This window comes from Plectrocnemia conspersa, unplaced genomic scaffold (genome assembly GCF_051122295.1).
Source record: "Plectrocnemia conspersa isolate PC_06_02 unplaced genomic scaffold, ASM5112229v1 ptg000001l, whole genome shotgun sequence".
Taxonomy (NCBI): domain Eukaryota; kingdom Metazoa; phylum Arthropoda; class Insecta; order Trichoptera; family Polycentropodidae; genus Plectrocnemia; species Plectrocnemia conspersa.
The window spans coordinates 1,916,475-1,944,455 of record NW_028277165.1 but is presented as its reverse complement, the minus strand read 5'-3'; the positions used below and the strand labels follow the sequence as shown (position 1 = coordinate 1,944,455).

At 28.0% G+C, this 27,981-nt stretch overlaps 2 protein-coding genes across 5 annotated transcripts; one reads left to right on the top strand and one right to left on the bottom strand.

The window, feature by feature from the left end:
* Window positions 1–504: 504 nt before the first annotated feature.
* LOC148238385 (scavenger receptor class B member 1-like) lies at window positions 505–19,447 on the bottom strand. 2 transcript variants are annotated; one of them, XM_088184336.1, is made up of 12 exons: window positions 19,258–19,447; window positions 15,207–15,603; window positions 6,841–6,932; window positions 6,605–6,768; window positions 6,391–6,532; window positions 6,110–6,316; window positions 5,731–5,858; window positions 2,874–2,994; window positions 2,659–2,809; window positions 2,433–2,583; window positions 2,261–2,357; window positions 505–2,187 (listed from the first exon to the last, which is right to left on the bottom strand). In XM_088184336.1, the coding sequence occupies exons 2-12, from the start codon at window positions 15,580–15,582 to the stop codon at window positions 1,990–1,992; spliced, it is 1,827 nt and encodes a 608-aa protein (XP_088040462.1). In that variant the 5' UTR covers window positions 15,583–15,603; window positions 19,258–19,447; the 3' UTR covers window positions 505–1,989. The 2 variants fall into 2 exon arrangements, with proteins under 2 accessions (XP_088040462.1, XP_088040469.1); XM_088184343.1 differs by lacking the exon at window positions 19,258–19,447 and adding an exon at window positions 18,966–19,105.
* Window positions 19,448–23,737: 4,290 nt separating this feature from the next.
* On the top strand, window positions 23,738–26,402 carry LOC148238384 (uncharacterized). Of its 3 annotated transcripts, none has more exons than XM_088184377.1 (5): window positions 23,738–23,800; window positions 24,223–24,287; window positions 24,352–24,427; window positions 24,489–24,571; window positions 24,649–26,402. In XM_088184377.1, exons 1-5 carry the CDS (start codon window positions 23,782–23,784, stop codon window positions 26,038–26,040), a joined length of 1,635 nt encoding a protein of 544 aa, XP_088040503.1. In that variant the 5' UTR covers window positions 23,738–23,781; the 3' UTR covers window positions 26,041–26,402. The 3 variants fall into 3 exon arrangements, with proteins under 3 accessions (XP_088040503.1, XP_088040520.1, XP_088040511.1); XM_088184394.1 differs by having other exon boundaries at window positions 23,740–23,800; window positions 24,352–24,416; XM_088184385.1 differs by lacking the exon at window positions 23,738–23,800 and having other exon boundaries at window positions 24,233–24,287; window positions 24,352–24,416.
* Window positions 26,403–27,981: the final 1,579 nt, after the last annotated feature.

Below are 27,981 nucleotides of genomic sequence, written 5' to 3'. Positions count from 1 at the left end.
GGCAAAAAATCTTTATAACTTGTTTATACAATAGTGAATAGATGGTAATAAAAATCGCACATATTAGCTAATCATTTTCCTTCTCACGACGCAAGGTCAATTTTTAAGACATATATTAAATGTAGCATCGTAATAATGAATTTATTTTATTATCTCTTCTGAGATAGTTCATGTAAAGAATGTTTTTGATCAAGAAATTAGATTACTTTTGCATTTCTATTGATCTCGTTCGTCAACCCTGAGCTATGTCTCGGTGCGATTGCAATTGCTTTTTTTGCAAGTCTTACATATTTCTGCATTTATGAGCAAGTGGAGGAAGTAAACTTGCGTTTAACACCACATGAATCACCATCTCAAGCGCACGCTGAGCGAAAATACCAGAATCAGGCCATGAAACAACAAATTTTTGTATGCTACTATCAAAGCAACATGACAATGATGCATGTGATATTGTAATAATACAATACAGAGACATAATGGAGATTATTGTAAAAAAAAACAACCTTGATTTTACTAAAATATAATGTCATATTCATAAACGAAAATCGTGTACATTAAAAACAATATTTATAATTCATGTACAATCAAATTACACAACGGTCTGTGTTGAGACATGATAAAATTACCGTTATTGCAATTTCGTTACTAAATTTGCCACTATTACAAACTTTCACATTACCTTTCTATGCGTTAAAAATAATTAATGGCAAAAGCTATAAGTGTACCATCGATATTTACATTTATTTTATTACCTTACACATCTATCTACAAAAGCAGTCTTATCAAATTAAATATTTTCTTACTTATCATAAAATTGCCAATCTTATTTTATATTATACAGATTGAGCACTCACAGGAATGGTTACATCACAAATTAGGTATAGGTGACGTAAGTGCGTCTGGGTTTGAATAAAATAACTTTTTTACATTACATAATGATTGATCTGTTTAAATAAAAGGCAATTATAAATTACAAAATATAATTTTATACGCATAATAACGTAAAGAGATCCTAATAAAAAATAACCATTTAGATCAATCATTTTTGGTTAAGCTAAACTAATAACTTCATGAAAAAAAATATCACGCCATTAAATTTTGCCCAAAAATAATTTTAAGATTAAAATATTCACAGAATGGTAGAAAATTCCTAAAAATATAAATTAGTTTGAAAATTATAAAATCCAAAATATGGCGGCTTAAATATAATCGCTTTTCGCTTCTTTGTGGCAATTATTTATAACAAAAAAATAAATCCACATTTTCATCTTTGCACTGAGAATAAAGTAAAAAACACATTTTTCTAAATAAAATGTTTTTCGGATTTATACACTTTTCCCAAATATTATATATGTATATATATATATATACTATTAATAGAAATTACGTAAACATTATTCTAAATTACAAATGCCAAATTAACTAATATTAGTTAATCCTTAAAGTGCTGATTGATTAAAATAATAATATATTTTAAAATATCTAATCCAAAATTTTCAACTACACCTATAAACTACATATAGTTTATCTAACTAGTATTTTATAATGAAATGGAATGTTACAATAGCGTCATATAACATTAAACTTCAATCAGAATATCAAAAATTTGTTTCTGTCCAATACGATCATGACCCACTAAAAATAAACCTCAAAATATGGAGTGGCCTAAAAATATGGTTCAATGTAGAATTGAGGATTTAAGCATTATCAGTTTTGACAAATGTTTATTTGGGACATTCTATGTGTATATGTATATATTATAAAGCTAAGTATAGATTCTTAAAATTATCATAAAAATAAACCTAAATTATTAAAATAAAATAAATGCTAATGTCAAAGTTAATTAATAAACATTTGAGATATACATACCACTGTCAATTTGAGATTTTTTTCATATATAAAAATAGGATCAGATCTTATGACTGTGTATACGTATCACTTTGTCAATCATGACAATAATTACGGGTAGTGTCTATTATAGAACAAATCTTATCTTTGCATAAATGTTTCAGTAGCTTTCTTTTGGCATTTCATAGTACATATTACACGTAAAGCTATAATCAAGAAGATGAAACTGACGATGAACGTCACGATGAAAACTGCCATCAAAAACAGCTGAATTTGGTGAGTGCTGAACGTCCCATGATATATCATCGTCTTCAACTGAGCTGGAAGATCATCCAATGTCTAAAAATAATAAAAATATATTATTAACAAATAAATTATTCAATAATGTGAATAAAAAATAAATTATGCTCACAATTTCGAGCCACGCAACAGGTAGATACAGATCATCCGTTAAATATTTAAAATCGGTAATCATCTCAGCTCGACGAATCTGAATATTGATTTGTGTCCTGATATTGAATAAAGATTGATATTATACTCAATATATAAATATGATTTTAAGGATACTATTACAATATACATACTTGCTACTAGTCGCAATTAGAAAACCCAAGTCCGGATGAATATCAATATACGACTTGTGTTTTTCAGCTTCAGGATGAAGTCCATCCATAGTATTCAACAGTTCTGGATCACCGAGATAGAAATGTGGAAAAGAAGCAAACACTGGAGCTCCTTTAATAATAAAAAAAATCCTCTATTATTCATATTATAAATAAAATACACATATATATTCAATTCATTACATACCAAAAGCGCAAGGACTGGAATTGAAAATTCCTTTCGGTGGACAATTTCCTGTGTCCATGTGACAATAGCACTGATTTTCAGGATTTGAGATTGGATCATCAAATACATTTGGTATTGGCTTGTAACGTAATGCAGGAATTCCGTTCAATATCTACAATTAAGTAAATAGTTAATAAGCTATTTAAATGTATTATATATAGTATTAATTATTATACCTGAACTTTCTTCTCAAATACGAATGGATATCTTCTACATAGCTCTCTATTGAATATGTATAACGTTTCATTACTCTGTACCATTGAAACTGGAAACATTGATCCATCGGAAGCGTCGACTCTTCAACAATATACAAAAAAATATATATTTTCATATAATATAAGATTAACGCAGTTAAAACGCTTATGAAGTTATGTTATAATTAGTTTTAAAGTTGGCTATTATTTATGGCAGCCAATATGTAATATGTTACAAGATAAGGAGTGACTAATCGATGGAAACTTCGACGAGTCATCTAAATTTCCAAACGTAGAGAACGCGCATTACAAAGAGGATATACAGTGGCGCTCATCCACCAATATCCACCTTCAGGGCTTTACTCTCCACAGAAGGTCACACAGAAAGCGACATCTGTACCGCGGAGACTAGGTCCTCCATCCTTCAGAGGATCGACGAACCTAGAGCGCGCCTCATCAGAGAGCCTGCGCCCCTCGTTTATAATGCAACTAATAAATGTTTTTTAATTTAAAAATAAAATAGAATTGCGTCTTTTTTGCCATACCACACGCACCAAACCTTCCTCGGCGACGACTAAAATTGTCTCTGCCTAACTGTGGCTCAAAAGGTAGGGGGAAGGGGTTTTTCATTTGACGTTACATATGGTAAAATCTTAATATAAAAAAGGAATTAATAAATATAAATAAAATAATTTTTAAAAAATATATATAATCTATTTGTGTCATGCTCATTACAAATGTTGTTACGACTATATATTAAACTAGAAATATAGATATTTAAAGGATAGTTAGATATAAGAAAATGAGTACGGCCAGGGGAATAATGTATGGAGGTATGAATTTGTATAATGATAGTTCTAGGACAACCTGCAGAAATAAAAATGTTTCTTCAACGAAATAAAGAAGCAACTTCGTGCATAAAAAAATTTTTTTTTATATATTCTGTTTATGTTTTATATGCATGATTTTAATAAATTTGTCTAGTGTATTAATAATTAGTTCAATAAATTTATAAAATAAATAAATAATGGCCAAAACCAAGCGGTAAATTCTCGCCCGGTTGTCTTTATTCTACCGACTATCACAATATATGGACGCAGTTGTGAGCCTACGTATACATAATGATACCTAGAAGTGAAACTTTCTTAGTTGTATTATTTATGGTTCTTCGAGCCCCAATAAAAATCATTTACACGATAAGGTCGCACGCGTAAGATCGATAGCCCCTGACTTCTCCCCAAGATAAGTTAAACAAATATATATGTATATAAATTAAAAATCAAAGATTATATCAGTGCTACTGTTTCCAATAGTTGACTAGTTTTTTTTAATATTTTATTTATCAGATTGACATAATACTGCTCTTACAAAATATATATTAAATATTCTTTTATACACAAGTCCTTGTCTGTTGTAGAAGAATCGACGAGTCAAAATATTATGCGTTATATGATGATGGATCATATAAAATGGTCATAGCAATGCCCATTATCACGCCATTGCTCAACAAAGCAGGCCTTTGTCAATAGAGGCGTAAAGAAAAACTTATAACCACCGAAACACAAGGATCCCACATTATTGCACATAATGTCATATAAAACAAAGGCATTCTACAAACAAACCCCCAAAAAAACCGCTATATTTAGAACGCCTAAGAACAATATAAAAAATGCCACTGACAGACTTCTGTATTGTGATCGTCGAAACAATATGTGTGGTCCCGCTTATTGAATAGTTATTGCTATTTATTATCCTGTGTGTGACTATCAGGAAAACCGCAAAATTTTAATTTATAAAAAATCACTTGGGTGACATACTCATACTTCATTTGAAAAGGTGAACATTATAAGCGGTGCTCGACGATACGGTCATTTGTATGAATAAGTTATTTTTCCATTTGTCAAAGCTTTTGTGAGGAAACATATAAAAAGCTTAACCTTTGCTCACTTGTTTAGATCATGAGAGATAAACAAGAGATCATACACTAGACACACTTTTTTAGCCAAAAATCAAACATTTCAAGATGCATCAATTTTTTGGATGAGCATGCATGCAACGTCGCACCTAATTTACATCTGTATAATGATAAAAATAATAGGTTATGCAATAAAAATATATTTAACAAATATCTAACTGACTATTGATGATTGATGCCCACTGAGCCATTATAGCTGTTATAGCATTTGGTACAGGGATGTACCAAAAATGGTGCATTTCTAATTAAACGAAATAAACCTGCATGTAATTGGTCAAAACTGCTGAATATTTTAGACACATGCGTCAGTAACTTGGCACCTAAACCGTAAAAATGTAATGTTAGTATTCTGTCATAGATACAATTATCTGAAAAGTATTGCTTAAGCTTTCTTTATTTTAGTTAAATTATTTACAAAAAATATAGAGCTCCATAATATATATAAATAGTTGGCATAAATCAAAGCTATTTATATACTTTTAATGCTTTGAAAAGAACAACCATATTTGTGCAATATATTGCTAGCCATTTACTACCTAAATCAAAGTTGTGTCGTTTTTCTTCAGTAGCTGATACAATAATATTTTTAATAATTTATCATGAAGAAGCATACATCTAAATCGAATGTTATTATATGTATAATAATATACATACATAGATGTATTAGCAATATAAAATTATTTTAATAATATTTACATATGTAGACATCTATGAATAACACTTTAAAACAATAAATTAATAAATTTAGCAAATTTTTAAACCATTTTCAATATTTATACTTTCGGACTACAGATCTATGTATTATTTATATTATTTTTATCAACAATTTTAGTAAGAGTAATAAGTAAACATCCTAAAACTAACCTATTACATTCAGCTGTGCCCCAATGTGAAAGATGACTCACACCGTTGTACTTCTCAATTAATCCAATTTTATTCAGGTCATATTCACCAGTATTCACCGTTACTCTATCCTTTGAAGTATCATTTTTCTATAAAAAAATATAAATGCATTATTACTAATACAAATTAAATAACAATAATTATCCAAGTAGAACTTAAATAATTCAATATATGAAATCACTTTCATATTTTAGTATTATGTAATCTCAACTTCTGAATTTAGAGCTGTATTAAAAATAAATTTACTACCATGATAAGATAATAACACACATTAAAAACAATAATCTAAAGACAGCTTGTTCGTTTATTCTAAGGCTATAAATTATGACTCAACACTAACCGATATGAGTAATCCAAACTGATCGTATGAAAACTGTCCGCTGATCTTCAAAAATGGTTTGACGATGCTAATAATTTTATCATCATATCCCCACAAAAATCTGTCCACTGGCAGCGTTTTAAAAGGACTCCGGTCCACAGCTTTGAGGAGCGCCCATCCGCCTATTTGAGCAAAATGATAGCTATCTCTCATCTTTGCCATCGCAAGCTGGCAATATAAATCAAAAACATTAGTATTTTATATATGTATGTGATAAAGAAGTATATGGATAAGCTTATTACTATCAACGGTATATTTGGAACGACAACTTTGTCGTATTGATTGCCAATAGATAGCTCTGGAACAAATTGATATGACTTTTTCTCTTGGAACGTCACTGTGCCGTTAGAATGAAACACTTCATTCACTCGATAGATGCTCTCTCTATAATATAATAAATATATCCATCACAAATGCGTAAGCAACATATTTTTTATATAATATAAATAGCGTTACCTGTAAACGTATGGACCAACGTCTTTAACGTGAAACTTTATTGATTCGTTTGCAATCACTTCGTCAATATTAGTGTAATTGAATATATAAACTTTCATCAACGGATGCACAGGTGGATTCTTCCATAGGTCAAAAGATGATGAAGTGTTCTTGATAACGAGATTCTGAAATTATCAACATAAATTGATTATTATATTATTATTATGATAAATGGATAAAATTATATTTATGCATACCGTCAGTATTGTGTTGTTGAAAAGGTCAGTAAAAAATATAATTATGATTCCTATGAAACTTAAAATTGATAATACAGCCAAAAGAGTGAACACTGTAAAAAAAATGCAAAGCAATTAATTATATTATAATTTAGAAATAAACAACAACTTTCACTTTTTAAGTAATGAAGCTAAGAATATATATATATTTACATACATATAATATATTACACTAATTAATTGCGATATAATTACATAATATTATATAATATTAATCAATGCCAAAGTTATGTGTATCTAAATAAATTCCATTTACAGAGTTCTGGATTCTAATGATTCTTTTTAATTTTCACAATTATTATATTTTTAATTAATTTTATAGATCATAGATGTCACTAAAAACGTAAAATATTTTAAATTATGCTTTAACTGAACAATATTTTTGCCACAAAGATAAAAGCCTCGATTTATACATAAAAAGAATTTGCCTATTTTAATTATTTTTCGTTTTTATAATATAATTTAATTCTCTAATCTATTGATAAAAATTGTTTTTCTTTGATAATATTAAATAAATATTTGCCGAATACCGCGCTATAATTAGTAGATAGAATTCTATAAAATGATTTCATGGAATTTGTTTTTCCGATTATATTATACTAGTTTTATTGCTACGTGTGACGTGAAGTAGTCACTATTAAGGTTTTCAATACCAATATTAATAATTAAGCACACCTATAAATATGAGGGCAATGGTTTAAGATCAGATAAAACCTTAATTTATAATTATGAAATTCAGGCAACTGTTAATATTTCTATTAATAGAGAAAATATTGGATAAAAACCTGTTTGGTATTTGACTATTATTTTTGTATCTACCTTAATTTCCTTTGCATATATTCAATGAAAATAGAATGCATTGCTTTGCAATTATTAATTTAATAATGTATTTGATAAATATTGAAACGTTTGCAAGATTTGGTTAAAATTCAACCACTGAATAATGTTTAGTTGTTTTATAAATTAAATAGTGGTGACGATAACAACGAATAATATGTTACTGAATTATTATTTGAAAGTTAAATAAATTCTAATGGACTTATTTACATTGTTAAAAATGAGCAATATGTAAGCCAGTTGTACATTAATTTGCATTCAAGGTCTGAATTCTCAATATGCGCGAAAATATATTTGCAGTGTCTTTTATAAATGTATCATATACATCGCATCTATTGTCTGTTTAACTGTAATGAATTATAGGTAAACAGCTGCGCAAAACAGTTTTATATTGAGGAATAGTATTTAATCACCCGTTGATACACTTTGTTGTGTTGTTTTAAAGATAAATAAAATTGAATAATGGCTTAACAAATCATAATACTCACAATACTACAAATTAGCTATCAGTAAAACTATTTGTACATATATTTAACTTCAATATGTAAATTCTCAAAGTATGCGCGCAATGAGATCTGAGAGGTGTCTTTGAAAAATCTGGCAATACACTTAATATTTTGTATATTTAGGTGAAATACATTATAAGTAAACAGCTGCGCGAAGCGAATCTGGATCTAACCAAACACTAATATGCAATGTATTGTGTAAAAACTAAATAGCAAACGCGATATCTAAAAGTTGAATAAATCCTATGGGTTGTATTCGCTACAAATTAGCATTAATTTTATTGAAAAAAACATTAGATAGTTGTTTGCATTATGTAAAAAAAAATTATGCAACTTTATGAATTAGAATACAGATATTTTGAGGTTGTTGTACCAAAAAAATATTTACTTCACTTATTATTTATTTGCTAAAAAAATAACAGAGATTTTAATTGAATACCATATTTTATAATAAAAATATTTTATGTTTTATTTATATTATATTTTTAATTTTTAAATTGTATTTTTACGTAATTGTGTAATGTTACGTATTTTTAGTGTTTTAAATATATTTTTTAATTTAATTATTTAAAGTATATTTTAATTTGTACTTTTTAAAAAAAATATAACCATATAATATATTTTATACATCTGGGATATAATTGGTTTTAAGGACACAATAACTAGTTTTACTTATAATGACATTAAACGTGTTTTAACAAAAGATCATGTTAATATCTCAGCTAACGAGCATTAACCAGTCCATGCGCCATTTTGTTTCAAATAGCAGCTATTCAAAATATAAAAGAATCCCTAATTCATAAAAAAAATTAGAAAAATAGTAAAGGTATAAAAAAATTCTAGAAATTAAAAAAATAAAAAAAACAGGAAAAAATATGTATGTACAAAAAGTTTTTGAATACTATCGTAGTATTAAAAATATTTTAAAAAAAGATCATGTAAATATCTTCAATACGCCATTTTGCTTCGAATACCAGCTATTCAAACAATTAAAAAATCGTAAATTCTTAAATCAAAATTTAGAAAATGGTAAAGGAGCAAAAATGTAAAAATTTATAGAAATTAAAATTTAAAAAAAAAAATTTAATTTCGTAAAAAATCCTAGAGCAAAAAGTTAAGAAGTCAAAAATGTTCAGTAATAAAAAACACAGTTTAAAAATCTACCTTATTCGGTACTTGTTAATTAACAAGGCGCAAAGCTCAAACACCAACAGTTGCTACCCACACTGCGTGGCCCGTGACACTCGTTGCGGCTTAAAATTTGACAGTTGCGAAACGTTAATTTGCCTTTCAAACCCAAACTTAACCTAAACAAATAGAATGGTATAATCGCTCATGTGTTTAGGTTAGGTTTGGGTTTAAACAGCTTTCTATTCTATAAATTATTAATTATTAAAATATATAATGTTGCGCAGAAAAAACCTTTACTCGAAAAAAAATATAAATCAAAATATTTTTCAATAAAAATAGACAAAGGTCTCAAAAGTCCACTTTTGGTCTAAAGCAGAAAATTAGTTGGTCGATATTTTCAGTTTATTGTTTCTTTCTAATAAGTGAATGTAATTAAAAAATGACTTTTATATTTACACATAAAACATATAAAAACTTTTTTTAATTATAAAGTAATTTATGGTGTAACTAAAAAATGTTATTATAACTGAAATTAAAATATATGATAAAATTGTGTAAAAAATGTTATTTATACCACATAATTAATATGGAAAAGTATTTTTTTATATTGATATAGTTAATTAACCAAAAATTATTTCAAGAAAACAGGCCCTTGAACACATAAAATACGCTAAAACACAATCAATGACTTGTAATCGATCATATTGAACCTACAGGTAATCGATAGTGTTGTAGCGTCAGTAAGGTGTGACAAAATATGTTTTATTATCAGTCATATTTTTGAACGGATGTGTAACCTATGCTATATATTATTTATTTAAACTGAAAACCTATTTTTGATTAATACAAAATGTTACGTTTTAATGTTATATGTTGCAAACCTTTTGGTGTTTTTTTTTTATTATTAATATTTAGTTAAGTTGCAAACCTATTTTAAAACGTAATGAAATGAACATGTTAAGTAGTTTCTTATAGATTAAATCATTTTGATTATCATCGAAAATCCTAAATATACGTCCATGTAGTGAGCAAATTTACGCAGTAACGCGGTAACAGTAAAAAATGCACTCGTTTGATCAACCCCATATCTCTCGGACACTATATTGTAAATCTCACAGCTAAAAAATGTTTTTAATGTCTAATTTCAACCATTAAATTTTTAATTTGAAAAAAATTAGAATGAAGCAAAAATAATATTTAAAACCCAAAAAGTTAAGGGTCCGGTATTCGCACCCTTGCTAGCTTCGGTACCTCACGACAGTAAGATACCGACTGCTAGTTCTATAAAATATATTTATTTCACGTTTTAGTTTTAGAAATAATTCATTAAATAGTTTATTCATTTTATTTTATTTATAGCAAATATTGTCTCACTATTATAATAAAAATTAGCACAATTTTATTATAAAGCGCAATTACTAATTTAAAATTAATGTTATATGTAACTTGTATAATAATATTATTTTCTTATGTGACAATAATTCATTGTTGGTTAAGAAGTCCATAAATATTTAATCATTCGTGTTTAACTAATTGGAAATAAATGTAAATATAGTTATCTATAGCATATTTCTAATCTAATTATGTTTATTGATTATTTTTTTAATGCGATTACTATTACATAACTCATTTATCAGCATGCGTTTGAACTTTTGCAATATGTTTTTCCTTCTTTACAACTTCCTTGATTTAGGATCATTAATAGGTTATCAAAATATTATGAATTGCAATTCAGTATTTTGTCTATTTTATTGATGTGCATTCATAAACAACATTCATTCATTTGCAATGCATTTTAAAACAAATTGTTTGAAACGTGTTTCTGTAAACAAAGCATTTCATTTATAAACTGGATCTCTTACTGAATGACCTCAGAAGGAAATTGCACATACAATTTTATGTATATGCGTAAATGACGTGCGTTAAATATTTAAAATAACATTTTTTCTTATAAATTTATCAATAGTCGATAAGGTTATTTATATTAGGTATAGTTGATTCATGATTACATAAATAACTAAAATATGTAGCACCATGTTTACTTAGTGAATAACACGAGACTTCCAAGGCTATGTGATAATGATAACTAATATGAAAAAAATTAACTGCAGATGAAATTTTATTACTTAAAAAAATGATAAGTAAGAGCGTTTTTTTATCCGACACGGCTTGAATAACAAAAACAAGATTTGTTAATCTGTTCTTGATATTAATGTGACCGAAGCGATTGACTTTTTAAAGCATGGGTCATGCTTGAAGATATTATCGATTGATTGATAAATTAATATTTTTAAGACAACTATTTAATTTGTGTCTTAAAAGGAAGAACCTAGAAAAACAAATGCTAACTATCGTTGAAAATATTGTCGTGCCAATTTTGTCGGTCAATTACGTGTGATGTCTAGACGCCTACGCAGAGTCAAACTAAACGAGTTAAATTCTGAACCTTTGATACAGCATCGTGCTCTTTTCAATTTATGATGCTTCAAAAAGGAAATTTAATAATGACCCTTAACTTGTTACTTATTGCTCAAATGTAGTCCGTAACATTACCTATTTATATTATATTATCAATAAATAGTTACTCTAAATCACATCGAATCACTAATTAAGTCACCTTTTAATTAGACAAGATTGACAATGTCAATCTTGTCTAATTAAAATCAGAATTAAATAATTTTCGCTTAAATATAAAATATTTCAATTAAATAATTATCAAAATTAATTAGTTGCTATCAGACTGTCTACAGTGTAAGCTTCATGTAACATTAGAGAGGTGATGCAAGAGTTCATGTGGTTGACAATTAATTGACAACTACGTGAACTGATTTTTACACGCTAATGAAAGTATTAATAAATATGTGATATACAGATACAACAATCATCGTTGATAACTGAAAACCTTCAAAATATGTTTAGTAAAATTTTTCACATAGCACATTATGTACTTATCAATGAAATAGAATATGCTGGACTCTCATATCAAAACAGATTAAATTAAAGATCGGATTGAAATTGGTTTCAGGTTGAAATTTATGTATATTACCATTCTGTTGATTAAGTACTTATTGTAGCTAACATACGATTCATATAACCAAATGATTTAATTTCATGTCAGTCTTGTCAAGCATTTGGCATTGAAAAAACAACAAATAATAAAAGTTCATCTATTATGATGTTTATACTATGAAGTGTTTTATCGCTTAGCTAAAAATCATTACAATATTAAAGATACCATCTCTGGACTCAACTTGATAACATACACGTTTAGTGTGCTTAATTGTTTTATTACAAAATTATAATACTAAACAGTTCATACGTAAATAATTAGCTACACATCTTCTAGATAATAAAAAGAAGTGCAGCGAGGATAATGAACTTTATTTTTTTTCTAACCTCCGAGAGTTCAGGTACTGAACCACGAGATACTGACTCTCATTTCTACGGTTATCTGAATTAGCCGGAGGTCGCGGGTTCGATTCCCGCAGGCCACGTCCGAAAATCGTAAAATTTTATCAAAATTAATGATTGACCGTCTAGACAAAATTTGACGGGTCGACTAATCGATTTTTTGTCATTTCCTGTCTCGTCTCGAGTTCATAGTTTATACGCAGAAAGGACAATGTTATTACCAAAATAGATTTAAATCATATAGTACAATGAAACATTGAATCGTTATTAATTAACACATCACCATTGAAGAAGGAAAAAATATATAAAAAATCTTTACATGTTTTGTGATTCATTTTTGCAATGATCTTGTAAATTAATATTTAATAAAATAGTAGTCAAAACTATCTTAAGATTTAATGTTATCTGAATATTTTAAGCTAACCTTACATCATGTTATATGCAACAAAAAAATTGTACTCTCTAATTAACCATAGATCAGTTTTGATTAATCTTAGGACGTGCAACAACCCCAAATTAATAATGATAAATAGGTTAGTATTAAAGTCGATATTTGCAAAATTATATGTTATATTATTTTTTTAAAAAACAAATAACAAGAAAAATTGACCATATTGTTTGTGATTTAACTGCTAATAAAACGTCCTAAATAAATACGGGATAAGGCCGTGACTTAAATTAATATTGAATTTAAAAGTACTTTAAAATGCATATAAGCCTCTGCGGGGTCCATCAGGTGGCAACGGCATATTCGAATGAACAGTTAAAAAAAACGTCTTACGCGTTAAAAGCGACATAAAACAAAACCGGTTAGTTTTTACAACATTTAGATGAAAAAAAATCTGGTATCGATTTAGTAAACAAAAATATACTACCGTGAAAAATTAAAATCAAATCAAAAAAATATTTTTAAATACAATAGTTATATAAAAGAAATAAAAAAATGTAGCAGCATTTTTCATTTTCAAATTTTTTTTTTAAAATACATATTTTACACACTTTTTATCAACAGAAATCCACAAAATTTCTATGATCTTTGCTGGGTGGAGTTTTTTTTCGAATGACAGTTTATTACTATTAAAAAGGGCTACTACTTTTGCACCAACCTAATATTGAATATTAACATAAAAATAATGCAAAAATATATACTTATTTATAGTAAAATTGTTCTCTATATACAATAACATGTTTACGTACGTAAAAAATTGTGTATATAAATAAAAGTAAATCTATCATAAAAAAATACTGTAATCAGAAAAAAATAAAAGGATCTTTGTTGAATTTCTTTAAAAAGTCTAGGTTATTTTAAAGTCATGTTGAATGACCTTTAGTTCTGAAAATGCTATACAAAGACCTATATACCAATGACAAAAGAGATGACTTTGAGAGACTGGTTTATATGAAACATATTTAATATAATCGCAATGATTTGTTTCAGAAATATCCAAAATATGGAGAATCCATTGTGTTGCTTAGTATTAAATGATATAAATTAAAATGGGCACTGATCTGATATTATATTTTTAACAAGTCTGTAATTAAAATTTGAACAATGGTTTTTGATTAAAATATCTTTTTTATTATATGCAATAAATTTTATAAATAAGTATTGATTATTTTTTTACAATATATAATAGTATAATATATGAAGGTGATTTTTAACTTGTTTTTTTTATATTTTATTTTATTATTTTATAACTCTAAACATTGGACATTGGATAAATTAATGGATAAAACAAGGTCAGTTCTAACTAAAAAATCATATAATATAATATAGTTCATAAATAATATATTGATCAAATTGTATGCACGTAGTGTCAATAAAATGTAATTGGTATAAAATAAAAAAAAAGTTTTTTTATATAATAATAATATTATTATAACCCTAATTTGACTGTAAAAACCTAGAATGTGAAATGATATCTACTTATACGTGAATTTTTGATACTAATTATCGTATATAAAATATAAATGAGTACTTTTAAAAGGTAAAAACTATTTTCTGCGAAAATGTCGTTTAGTTAGGTAAGTAACCGTGAAGGTTTAAATACATATTCATAAATAGCTGCATTTTTGTTTAATATTTATTGAGGATTCTTAAAATATATATCTTATTTAATAATAATATTAAACATTTAATGTAGTATTAGTAAACCGTTCTATATTCTTAGTTAACTATATATCTGACAGGTGCTTTGATTATTAGCTCAGCAGTTTACCGCTTTTTTATTTATATAAAATAAATTTAATGAAGAAAAAATGTGCACAAAATAAATCGTGAAATAATTAAATTCTAGTTAACTATAGTATTTTTGTCAAAAATAAAAAATATTATATCAAAAATAAATCACATTGAGCCACATATATATCCAAATATTTATTAACTGCGTTTATATCCGATAATATATTTTTGAGCAACTGAAAAAATCAAAATCTACTCACTCTTTTTAGAAGGCTTCTTAGAGCTTCTGTTCCAGCACATCACTGGTGTCCAGTTAACCTTTGCACAACTAATAAGTCTTCCGCCATTTCCACAGTTAGCACATCCAGGAACGATGGTGTTCTCTCTGGTGAGTATTCCTCCTCGAGATCCTACCTTCGGATTTCCGTTCGCCGGTTTTCCATCCTCCGCCGATTCTTCCTTGTCTTTTTCAGACACCAGACCTTCGAAATCCGACCCATTAGTGCTCAAGACTGGATAGATTTTCGACTTTTCGTACGTATCTTCCGATTTCCACGTTTTAGTGTCTGTCGGAATAATGTATTTGCAATTCTTGGACTGATTCAAAAACGCTTGATCTTCGTTTTCTGGTAGCATTTTGTAGCAGCTTCAAATCATCTAAACAAATAATAAGACATTATGAATAAAATACTTTTGAAGAACCATAAAATAAATTTACATTATAAATACATTGCATCTTAACTAATAAGATCATAAAAATAAAATTAAGTACTCATTAACTATTTTCTCCAACCATTTAGATCATGGTCGATATCACTCAATCAAACATAAGTAATTAATAATCAAAACGGTTATTACTAACATCAATATTAATTATTACAATAAACAGTACAAATATGTATAATTAATATCTAATTGTAAGAAGCAAGCTTAACCTTTTTTATGTTATAATAGAGCTACATAAAAAACTTCATTCATAACACAGTTCATTCAAACGTTGCAGTGTAAAAAAATACAATAACGAGTTTTGTTCACGTTTATGTCACATTGACGGATGTATCATTTTTAATGTTGTAGTTAAAAGTATAGCGTGATCTTATTTAAATCATGAATTACAGTATGCATTTATAATATGATTTGTTAATTATCGAAAGACGATGACAAACGACTTTTAAATTAACTTTTAATAAGAGCGTGTCTATCAGAACCTGAGAAGAATTATTAATAATTACGTATTTAATTTAATTTATCACTATAGCACTATAAAAGTAGTTTATTGCGCTTTGTAGTTATTTCCGGTCCATGTAGTTTAATAATATAGTTATATAATAAACACACAATTAGTAATTTAGTTTAAAATGTAAAAAATATTTTTTTAAGGTCAATCGTCAGTCGAGCAATTTTTTTAAATAATGTCACTAAGTATAGAAATATATAGCTTTATTTATTTACGTTTGCGATATGGATCGATTGCGATGTTACACTGTAAAAGTTTGGAATAAACCAGAACAAACCAGAGCCAGAGGGCAAATCCAGTTCGAGAAATTCGCGAAGGCTTTCGTAAGAAGGTGAAGATAACATATACATATAAAACGTTGTCTTTTAATTTACAATAAATAAACCGTAAATAAAAGTGATTGTATGAAGTTTTAAATATACAATAACTATTTTAGAGTTTTAATTTTTTTGTTTTTCTTTTAGATTCTAAAAAAGTTTGTGAAATATAAGAGAACAGCAAAAAATATTGTTTTTCTTTTTGAGCTAAGTTGAAAAATCATTATAAAAATACATGTAATAAATATCATAATTATTATAATTGTACAGCTTAATCAACCATTTCGACTATTCAAAAAATTCGTGCTTTTTTTAAAAATAAACCTTTATTAATAATAATCATAATAAAATAAATATAATTTATACAGAATATAACGGTTTTTGAGAGCATCGTTATAAAACGTTTTTTTTAAATACCATTTAAATGGGACACGTTCAATTGGGTGACGGCGATTGGGCGACGGTCAAATGGGCGATTCAAAATGGGCGACGGACAAATGGGCGATGGTCTTTTGGGCGATACAATAATAATGCATTACAAATAAATGTGATGCAAATCATGATCTTATAATTAATTAAATAATTAACACAATTTAATACATATTAAAATATATATATACATATACGTACATACAAATTTTTTTTAGAATATAATTAAAAGATGAAAACATTATTCGGTCTAAACAGAATATAATATACCTACATAAGATATATGTATATATTTACTTATCATTTGTGCATATTTAATCATAAAATATCACTTAAACAGTTTGATTATTTTATTCAAGAATTTAAGAGAGTTACCCGATATCATAAAACACTTAGGCTTAAGTCGGTAATTTTATTATAAATACCTACCTGATAAATGTATATAGTGGGCCTTTACGCGAATTTTTTTTATGTTTTGAGCCTTGGAAACTACTGTGAGAACAAACTTTTGGAATTTCCAAAAATCGCATATTTTACAGCTATCTATTTTAAATTAGATAGGATAGTTATATATAAATATTATAACACAGAACTAGCGCTGATAAGTGTTTATCGTGAATTTTGCCCTTTACGCGGTTTTTTTTATGTCTTGAGACTTATAAATTACTGTGAGAACAATCTTTTGGAATTTCCAAGAATCGCATATTTTACCGTTATCTATTTTAAACTGGATAGAATAGTTATACATTAATATAATAACTCATAACTAGCGCTCAGTACACTTTTGAATTTTGACTGAAAACGTTCATAAAAAGTTTCGTTGCGTTTTTGAAAATTATTTTTGTCGTGGTTTTAAAACACTTTGTCATAGTGTCATTGTGTTTTTGGTAAAAAAATTCAGTACAGCAAGAAAATAAGTATGTGTTTTTTTATTCACATGTGGGCTATATTTTATGTGCTATTTATAGATAATTGTTTTTTATAGATCATTGTAGAGAATGACTAATTTGAGTTACCACAGTTTATATTCTTCATAAATGGATAATTCAGGCAAATTAAGTCAAAAATATGTTAGGAATGGATATATTTATAAAAAGAATAGACCAAAGGTACAATAGAAAAAATATCATAGAATATTTACGTGGTATTGCATATAATTATAATATGAGTTACTAATTTGAAAATAAAATTGTTTTTCATTTAATATACTTTTAAATCGTTTTAATGTATATTTTATTAATATTTACAATAAAGCAAAGCATGCAAGTTTTTTTAAATTTCTGTCGCCCATATGACCATCGCCCAAATAATCATCGCCCAATTGACCGGAATCGCCCATTTGTCCGTCGCCCAATTGTCGCGTACCGCATTTAAATATCCCCGCTGTGTGTATAAGAAAAATTGTTTCAAATGGCTGTTATTCTAAAAATGTTTTATGGCGAGGCAGTTATTGTTATATTATCAAAAACCGTTATATCTCAAATCTAGTTGTGTCATTCCATATAATAAAATTTTTGACAAAGTTGCCAAAATAAACTCCACTTAAGATATCAAAAATGCTCTATAATAGAAGTTATAATAAAATTTTATATTCAAATAAAATACTTTTCGTGCACACTTATTTACCTCATTTTTAATCATATAATAATAAATTATTAACCTACAAGCTACAAATACAAAAATTTGAGAAAGAACAAAATATATAACCGTTTAGGCTTTTATATTTATAATCATATTATATACTACCTCATTTTCAACATGTACAACATTAATAAAGTATATTAAATATTTAATTTTAAATAAAATAATATTGTTAGCATAAATTAAGCATAGACGAAAAATTCTAATATATACACAGCTGTTTTTTTACGTTGAATTTAATATTAATATATTGATGTTAATTTTTTAGATGCAAAACTGTCAATTTAAAATATAATATTTTCATAGTATATGAATTATAATGGAAATATAAACTCATAAAAGAGGACATTTTGTATGTAGGTTATGTTGGCAGCATTGCAGCAGAAAATACATACATTTTTTCATTCAAATTCCATAGACGGTGACATTTGCGTCTAGCACTTTTGCCAAGTCTCCTGTATAGTTTATATTTAGATCTCGTTAAAACGCTGTTTAACTCGCGAAGCGTCATTATCTACTCGATCGCAAATATTTGCACACTTTACGTAATATTGACAATGCATTTGAATTATTTGACTATCGCGCAATCCGGTGTTGCCGCAGTTAAAAATAGAATACAAGTAAGGTGCTAATACTATATTGCGCGGTTTTTAACCGCGATACTGAGACGATAGTAATAAAACTAACCTAATCGCGTGCTCGATATCGTAACCCTCGGCAGTGAACCGTAGCTGAAATTGGTGGGTAATTGCAGCAATATGTGTGTGATAACACGTGATCTGAAGAAAGAAGCAGCGGTAGCGAAGACGACTGTGGACGACTGCGGTGGGAACAATACTAATAACAGTACCCGACTGACGGTGGTCCGTCGTATACTGAACGTGAAAAACGCGTCGATTGTCTGCTTTTTTCACACTGACCACCCCGATAACCCGCGATAACCTCCCCCTAACAAACTACAGCCGCCAAAACAAATCACGCCATGGTAAACGTCAGTTCCACCTCACTTTTCTTCAAATTAATTTATTCAATAAAAACTATATAATACACAACATTTTTTTATGTTAGATCTTCATATTGCATACTTGGTCAAGAGTATCCAATATTTTAAATAGTTACTGTCGTATTTCGGCATTTAAGATCTTCTTCGTCTATTTTCCAGTAACAAAATTATAACATCTTAAGTCATCTCTAGCATGTTTGAACCTCCAAGCACCCAAAACATCACCTAATATATTGCAAACATTTTGGGTAACGGTATCTTTATTCATAAAGTGACAGAGCATGAAATTGCGAATAAATTATTCACTCGAAATATATTCCTTCTTTTCAGATGGTTGAACTCACTTAATTACTAAAATAATAAAATACTCTGAAACTAATATTTTGAATAACTACGTAAACCAATATATTTCGAAGTTTAATATTTCAATAAGAAAAAAATACTCCATATTTTTTTCAGTTTTTATCAAAATATCGTTATTGACTTTTCAACTTTTTTAACTCTAACTCTAAACTAGAAAATGCTTTAAAATATTACAATTGCTTACAAGTACATATTTCACTTTAGATCTTAAATAAAATTTTATCAACATTTTAGCACATAAAATTTTAAACTATAAAAGGTCATTGTGCGATTGTAGTTATCTGCAGGTATAGAGTAACAATCGTTCGTACATACTTTTATGTTTCGGTTATGAGGCCACCAAATTTTCGCTTCCTTATGTATAAAAATGCAATGTCGAAAAAGCAAGTTTATTACCACATTCGGTAAAATATTTTCCTTTAATCAGCCTTAGTCTCGGATTAAATATTGATTGATACTATTTATGCTGGAAATTATTTAAATTTATGTCTTGACTATATTCTCGGATAAACCTATTTTCTAAAATGAATCATAATAAAAAAAATGTAAGATAATTAATATATACTTTTCCCATGGAAACATTGTTCAAACACACCGTGGATAACGTCATAGAGGGCGGTAAGAGTTCAATCGTACTCATAAACTCGCGCCCAATTACATCTTGTCAACATACTTGAAATACTCAAATACATTGAAATTTACATTTTCGAATAATCTTTAGTGTAAAAAAATGTCGAGATACAATTATTTCTATAGCGTGAAAAATTGTAGTATTATAGTAATACACATTAATTTTTCTTAAATAAAATTATCGACTCATAAAATTGAGATGTTTTATTTTTAAATAGACGTGTAATTTAAATACAACGAAATGAGTATAAAAGTATGTGCGCAAATCTTGTGATTTACCAGCACGATAGATGAGTGGTATAAGTCTCCGACTATTGACCTTAGTGTTTTTAAATTTCTATCGTGTCTAAGAGATCGGAATTAGTGATTGTTATATAATTATAATTCCGATCGATCATCACTGATTAGGTTTACCTAAATTTCGTAATCTCACGGATGAATATCGTGGTGATTAATTAAAATCGAGCTAGGTAGTACTATCTGATATTGAAACTTCTCTAATAATGAGCTAAAACAGCTCATAAAGAATATTTTATAAGTATTAAAAAAATAAATTACGAATGCGAAGCGTTCAATTATGAAGGACTAGTGCAAGGCGCCAAGGAAAAAAAGGTAAGTAATTAGAATCTAATCGATAGCATTTCTCTCAATTAGATTATATGACATACGATATTTGTTATTTTTACACTCAAATGTTATCAATAACACTTTTAATATTACAGCGTATTACCTCTCACCTTTGTGCATTTTTAATAATATTTATTTAAATGCAGTCATATTTTATAAACATAATCAAAAAATATTTGTTAACTAAATATTTTTAAGGAAAAATATTATTGTTGCACAAATGGGAGTTTCCCTGTCTAAATTAACGTTACTTGAATTAACGCAGGTGAATAAAAACACGTTTACAGCAATCTTAAATTTTCGAAAATATACAACTTCAAGCAATAATAAATAAGTATTTTAATAGAATATCATTGTTGATAATCAATATTTTTTACATAATGAATTTTATTTACAAACTATATTATGTTTCAATATGATCTATTAGAATATATTACATTTGATAATAAAAAATCGATCATCAATAGCCATCAATTTCACTAACATATTTATATGAAAAATTTGCATCATTATTGTTAACTAATAAATCGCCTAGTCATGGTAAAATATAATAATTAGATTTAGAATAAATTCGCACTAATCTTCAACCGACAAAAAGCTTACATAATTGTATTATTTGTATCAAATTGCACGCAATTTTTTGTATGTAGTATAATAAAATTATTTTACACAAATAGACGATGACAAACTGTTGCTTTTCACTAATTTAATTATAAAAAGGTGACCTAGTTTTAAGCACTGTTCGTAGCAACAAAAACATACGCTACGCGGCTGCTCTTAAAAACAATTATTTGGTAAGACGTAAACAAAAAAAAAATTTAATTTATATAATATGGTATTATTTATAATAAAATATTTTTGCCCTCTTTTAATTTTGTAAACGGAACCACAAATTTTTAACTTTTTTATAGCAATTAAAAAAAATATTTTGGTTAATAAGCACTTTGCCCTCTTTATTTTTTTCTGGGACATATTTTAAAATTAGCTAGAATTTTTTATTAATCGCCATTTTGAAACAAACTAGTGCAGGCCTGTCAAACTTCATCTCTAGTATGGTTTAAAAATATAAGATTTTATTTTATGTGCATTTTTATCCGACTAATGGATGACCTTTTTTAAGTTCCCACCAGTATCCGTAAACAGAAAATCCGCCGTTAGCTTTTTAGCCCAGAGAGCATGCAACCCACGGGCCGCAAATTTGACAGGGCTGAGCTAGCAGATCAGACTGTCTAGCGAGCTAAACTGATATATTTACAAGACATATTTAAAAAATGTTCCACATAAATTCCAAATAACTAAAAAATGTAATAAAAAAAAACATTTTTTTAATTATTATTTTATTTCAACTTAAATTTTTAGATTTTTTTTCTTTTTAAGGACTTATTTTAACGATATTTTTATAGCTACCATATTGAAACATTGACATAATTTTAATACTATTTTTTTTGCTACAAACTTATAAATCAGCCGACATTATTTATATATTGTGTCTATATTGAACCAAAATTGCAGTAAAAGATAAAGAGCTGCGTAAAACCTTTTAAATATTAGATTTTTACCGTCGATTGCTAGGAAGATATTGCACTTGTTATTTACTTATGTGTGTGACGAAATTAAGCCTATTAAAACTGAGACCGGAATAACGCTGAACTAATAATCCAGAGGCCGCAAGTTCAGGTCCCCGGACCAAAATTTAATTTTTAATAATAAAAATGCATTAATATTAAAAACTGTTTGTAGGTTGTAAAAAATATAAAGTCACTGATTTCCAAATTTGATTTAGTTTAGTGTTCACTGAGACAAGAGCCTCTCCGCCTGTGTAAATCCGCCATTGGAGACAAATATCGAGAGAAAATATCTTTTTATTCAACATCTAACTAGCTATGAAGACAGGAAAATGAATTTGTTTAGAAATACGTATGTCATTTAATAAAACACTATGAATTTTAATGAAATCGAAATATTAAAAAAACTATTACTGACTGGCCAACTTTTGCCCCCTTCCCTATAAAAAATCTGAAATGGCGTCCCTGATTCTAAACTAAAAATTCCCGGGTTATCCATTAAATAAAATCTAAAAAAACATTCTCGAATCAATCCCAAAAATGTTTTTCTTAAATATGTCATTACAGGATAATCATATCTGAATACATTTAGTGAAAATATAATTTATCCTAAATGTTCGGCTCTTTTTAGCTATCGCTGAAAATATTTTAGTTTAAAAGTAGCGTTCTCAAGCGCTGACGAAATTTAACGTCATGAAATTTTAAGTCGACTTCTATTATTATAAGGTAGCCCAACGTCCTCTTTAAAAAATTTTTTTTAATTTTTGCTCTTTTGCCCTACTTTGGCTCTTCGTTGTTCTCCTCGAACAAAAAAGAGTCCTCCTTTGATATTTTTAAAATCTAAATAACACTTATATTATAACTGTTTTGATAAAATGTGTTAATTTCAGTGTTTATGACAAAAAAAAACACCATAACATTTCTAGCTAATGACTATAATCCTAAGCTCTTCTAATTCTCTCATGCTCAATAATTCGTTGTATTTGGACCAAACATTTACTGTCAACTTGACGTTTAGTTACAATGGCGTTTATCAAAACCGGTATAATCCATTTTATTGCTTTATTTTTTTCTGCCCGCAATTTTGATATTAACAGTTAAAAATTTTGTTGAAAGTCTGTACTACTACTTCATGAAATTTATTGAAGGGGATCTTGGTTATTTTTTGTCCATTTATTCGTTACAAACCCTTAAAGAATCTCAATTGAATAAAAAGTAATACTTGTATTGCCATATAAAATGTTTTTGTTTTGTGAAGTCAAATATTCTATTTCAATCATAACAAATCATCATATTATATTAGACCATTAGAAGGGGAATCATCATATTATATGTAAGACTTAATGCTAAAATTATTACCAGTTAGAAACAAAATCTAAAGTATTTGCATCGAGAACGTATATTTTATACCTTGATGTTTACTTATTTAGATATTTCCTGTAAAATCAAACTTTATCATTGCAGAAACTGACATTGAAATGAACGAAGGAACATTTACTTCCGTTGACCTAATTCCATGTAAAGTCGAGGTAATCAAACACATTATGCTTTGCTTGTTATTGAACGCAATATTAAATAATAGTTTTGTTGAAGTTCTCAACAGTAAAATGCGAATACGATAGCAGTGAAGATACACACATAGACAACTTAGATGACATGTTCGAAACGGGTAAAATTTTATACAGATTTCTGTTACATTTGAATATATTTAAATTATTATTTGATTTCAGAAATGCACGATGTTAAAGACGTACTTAAGGTGAATACTATCGATGTAGACGTTTCACCTGAGAAAATTGACGACACCACCAAAGTAATATTTTAATAAATTTCAATTTCTATCTATCTTAAATACAGCATCTTATCGAACTAACAAAAATTAAATTTTAGTGTGGTGATTCTTACAAAAATAGGCATGGAAAAGCATTCTTAGATAAATCCAGAATTTCAAAACATATGAAAAGCCGTAACAACGTTCATAACTTTAGGTGTGAAATATGTGGAAAATCATTCAAGTTTCGAAGCTATCTTGCAACTCATATTCGAACTCATAGCGATGTTCGTGACTTTAAATGTGAAAAATGTGGAAAAACATTTAAGTTTCGAAGCTATCTTTTAACTCATATACGAACTCATAGCAATGTCCGTGATTTTAAATGTGAAAAATGTGGAAAGAGCTTCAAAGATAAGCCTAATCTTTTAAAACATATGAAAAGTCATAGCGATATTCGTGAATTTGAATGTGACATATGTGGAAAAACATACAAATTTAAAGACTATCTTGCAACTCATATACGAACTCATAGAGATGTTTGTGACTTTGAATGTAAAACATGTGGGAAAGCATATAAATGTAAAATTTCACTTTTACGACATATGCAAACTCATAGTGATATTCGTGACTTTGAATGTAAAATTTGTGGAAAAAAATTTATAACTAAAGCTATTCTTTCACGACACATTCAAACTCATAGCAATGTTCGTGACTTTGAATGCGAGCAATGTGGTAAGGCATTCATAGATAAATCTAATTTGTTAAAACATATAAAAAGCCATAGCGATGTTCGTAACTTTGCATGTGAAATATGTGGAAAATTATTTAAGCTTCGAGACTATCTTTCACGACATAAACAAACTCATCGCGATGCTCGTGACTTCAAATGTGAAAGCTGTGGAAAAACATTCATGAACAAACATATTCTTTCAAAGCATATGAATACTCATAGCGACGTACGTAACTTTGGATGTACACAATGTGGAAAAGCATTCAAAGATAAACACTACCTTTCAAGACATATGAAAAGTCATAGCAATGTTCGCGACTTTGATTGTGATACATGTGGAAAGGCTTTCAAATGTAAATTCTCACTTTCAGTACATACTCAAACTCATAACGATGTTCATGACTTGGAATGTAAAACATGTGGAAAAATACTACAAAATAAATACAAACTAACAGCTCATATGCGATCTCATAGCGATATCTGTGATTTTAAATGTGAAACATGTGGAAAAATATTCAAATTTAAAAGAAATCTTACAATTCATTTGCGAATTCATAGCGCTGTTCGTGACTTTGAATGTGATACGTGTGGAAACAAATTTACCACCAAAGACATTTTATTACGACATATTCAATCTCATAGCGATGTTCGTGCCTATGAATGTAAAATATGTGGAAAAACATATAAACGTATCCAGTATCTTTCAAAACATATGAAAACTCATCCTGATGTTTGTGATAAAAAAAGAAACCTCCCCGACTACATTTTAGGTACCTAAAGAATTTCCATTTAAAATTTCCTGAGACAGTGACATTTTTTTACAATGTATTGATCGTCTGGTATTTTTCGATAATATGCCTGGTTTGTCTTGTTCCGGAAAAATACAATTGATTTTAGAAAATAGTACCTGAGTCACACTAATTTAACCAGTGAAAAAATAAAATATTCTCTGAAATGAGTAAAGCACATAGAGTCTAACTTCCTTTTCTTTGGAGTAAATATTTTTTATAATGAAAATTATGTAAACTAACGAAAAATCTAGATTTTGGGCACTATGAAAGTAATGTTAATTATAAAACAATTGTACGAATTGTGACAATTTTTACCATAAGATTGTAAAATACAAAAAATTAATGCAAAGTATAAGAGTTATTCTTTACTGCAACCTAATCTCTTTTTAAGTATATAATAAATATGTGTATAAATACTTGCATATCCTAAATAAAATATTCTATTTAAACAATATCCCTTTCCTGTCTCGTTTTTATACTATTGCCTTTTACGATAAGGTAGATAGACCAGATTTTTTAAAATATCAATTTACGACACTAAAAATAAAACAGTTCTATCAGAAATTTTTGTTCGAAGAGGGTAAAGGACAGATTTCTGTAGGATCTAATAAATATATATATATATATAATTAAGGTGTTATCGGGTTGTTCGCTTATAGATTTTTTGTCGTAATATTTCGGCTGGATCACATCAGCCATCGTTGAACGTATTTACTGCGTCGATTTTGGGTTCATTCCTTGTGACTGAACGTAGCGCATCGATGGCAGTCTTGGTCGCGGTTATCACGACAAAGTGATAACCCGATAACACCTCAATTACATATAACGCTCGCGAGAACATACAGCAAAACATATATATATAGGTTTTATTAAAACCAAAACTTGGCGGCACTCTGCTAACACTAGCGTTACAGATACACATACACAGCGACTTCAGCGAGCTCGCACGACCGGTGCGAGCCCCTGCGCACTGTCCACTCATTTTAATATCAAACATCTAGCTATTATAAATATTCAATAAAAGGCTACTGCAGCGGCTCAATCGATGTCTAATTACCACCCGTCGCCAAATTATGTAAATTTAATTTTAAAGTGTTTTTGAGATTTTTCGGCCCATATTTGAGTGCGGAGTTTGACTTCACGTTTAATTTGTCAGGTAATCAATATTTTTTATAACAAGGAACACGTTTTAATTTTAACGAACACATATGCTAATTGCTATGACGTCGCAAGAAGCAATTATATCTTCGTTAAAGAGGATGATTATCATCGAGTGCTCGCAATTGGCATTAGGTACAAACAGCTAAATTCACGTCCATTTATGAATGAAAAAGTACATAAGAATAAACTGCATGGAAGGAAGTTTAGGGACGTTGATTATGGGTACCTCGACGGTTTGCTGTCTTGTACGGATTGGACACAATTGTATCTAACAGTCGTCGGTTCTGCTCTCGATATTTTTTTTATGAAATAATGGTATTTTTGTTGAATGTTTTTCTAGAGATATCCAATGACTAACCGAATTTATCCAATATGGATTTTGAAAGAGATAATTGCAGTTCTTAAAAAATGTCGTACATAAAATCAGGAAACTCTCTTATCCACGAAGAATTTCGTATTCAGATATAATAAAGATATGTATTAAAAATAGCTATATTAGAAAAATAAATAATTGACTACGGCCGGAATTATAGAGTAGTGCTGATAAATTTTGTTTTAATTTATAAAATTGAATATGATATAGTTTATATTTACAAAACAAGTAAAAACGCAACACTATTACAATGAATGAGAGGAAGCTTTTTCTTATTGAAACAAAGATGTATTTGCATTATTTGCAACTCAAGTGTCGCAATCCTAAAAAAGGGAAGATTAAAAATATTTTAATAATTATTGTTGAATAGCTATATCTCAACGAACGATTTACA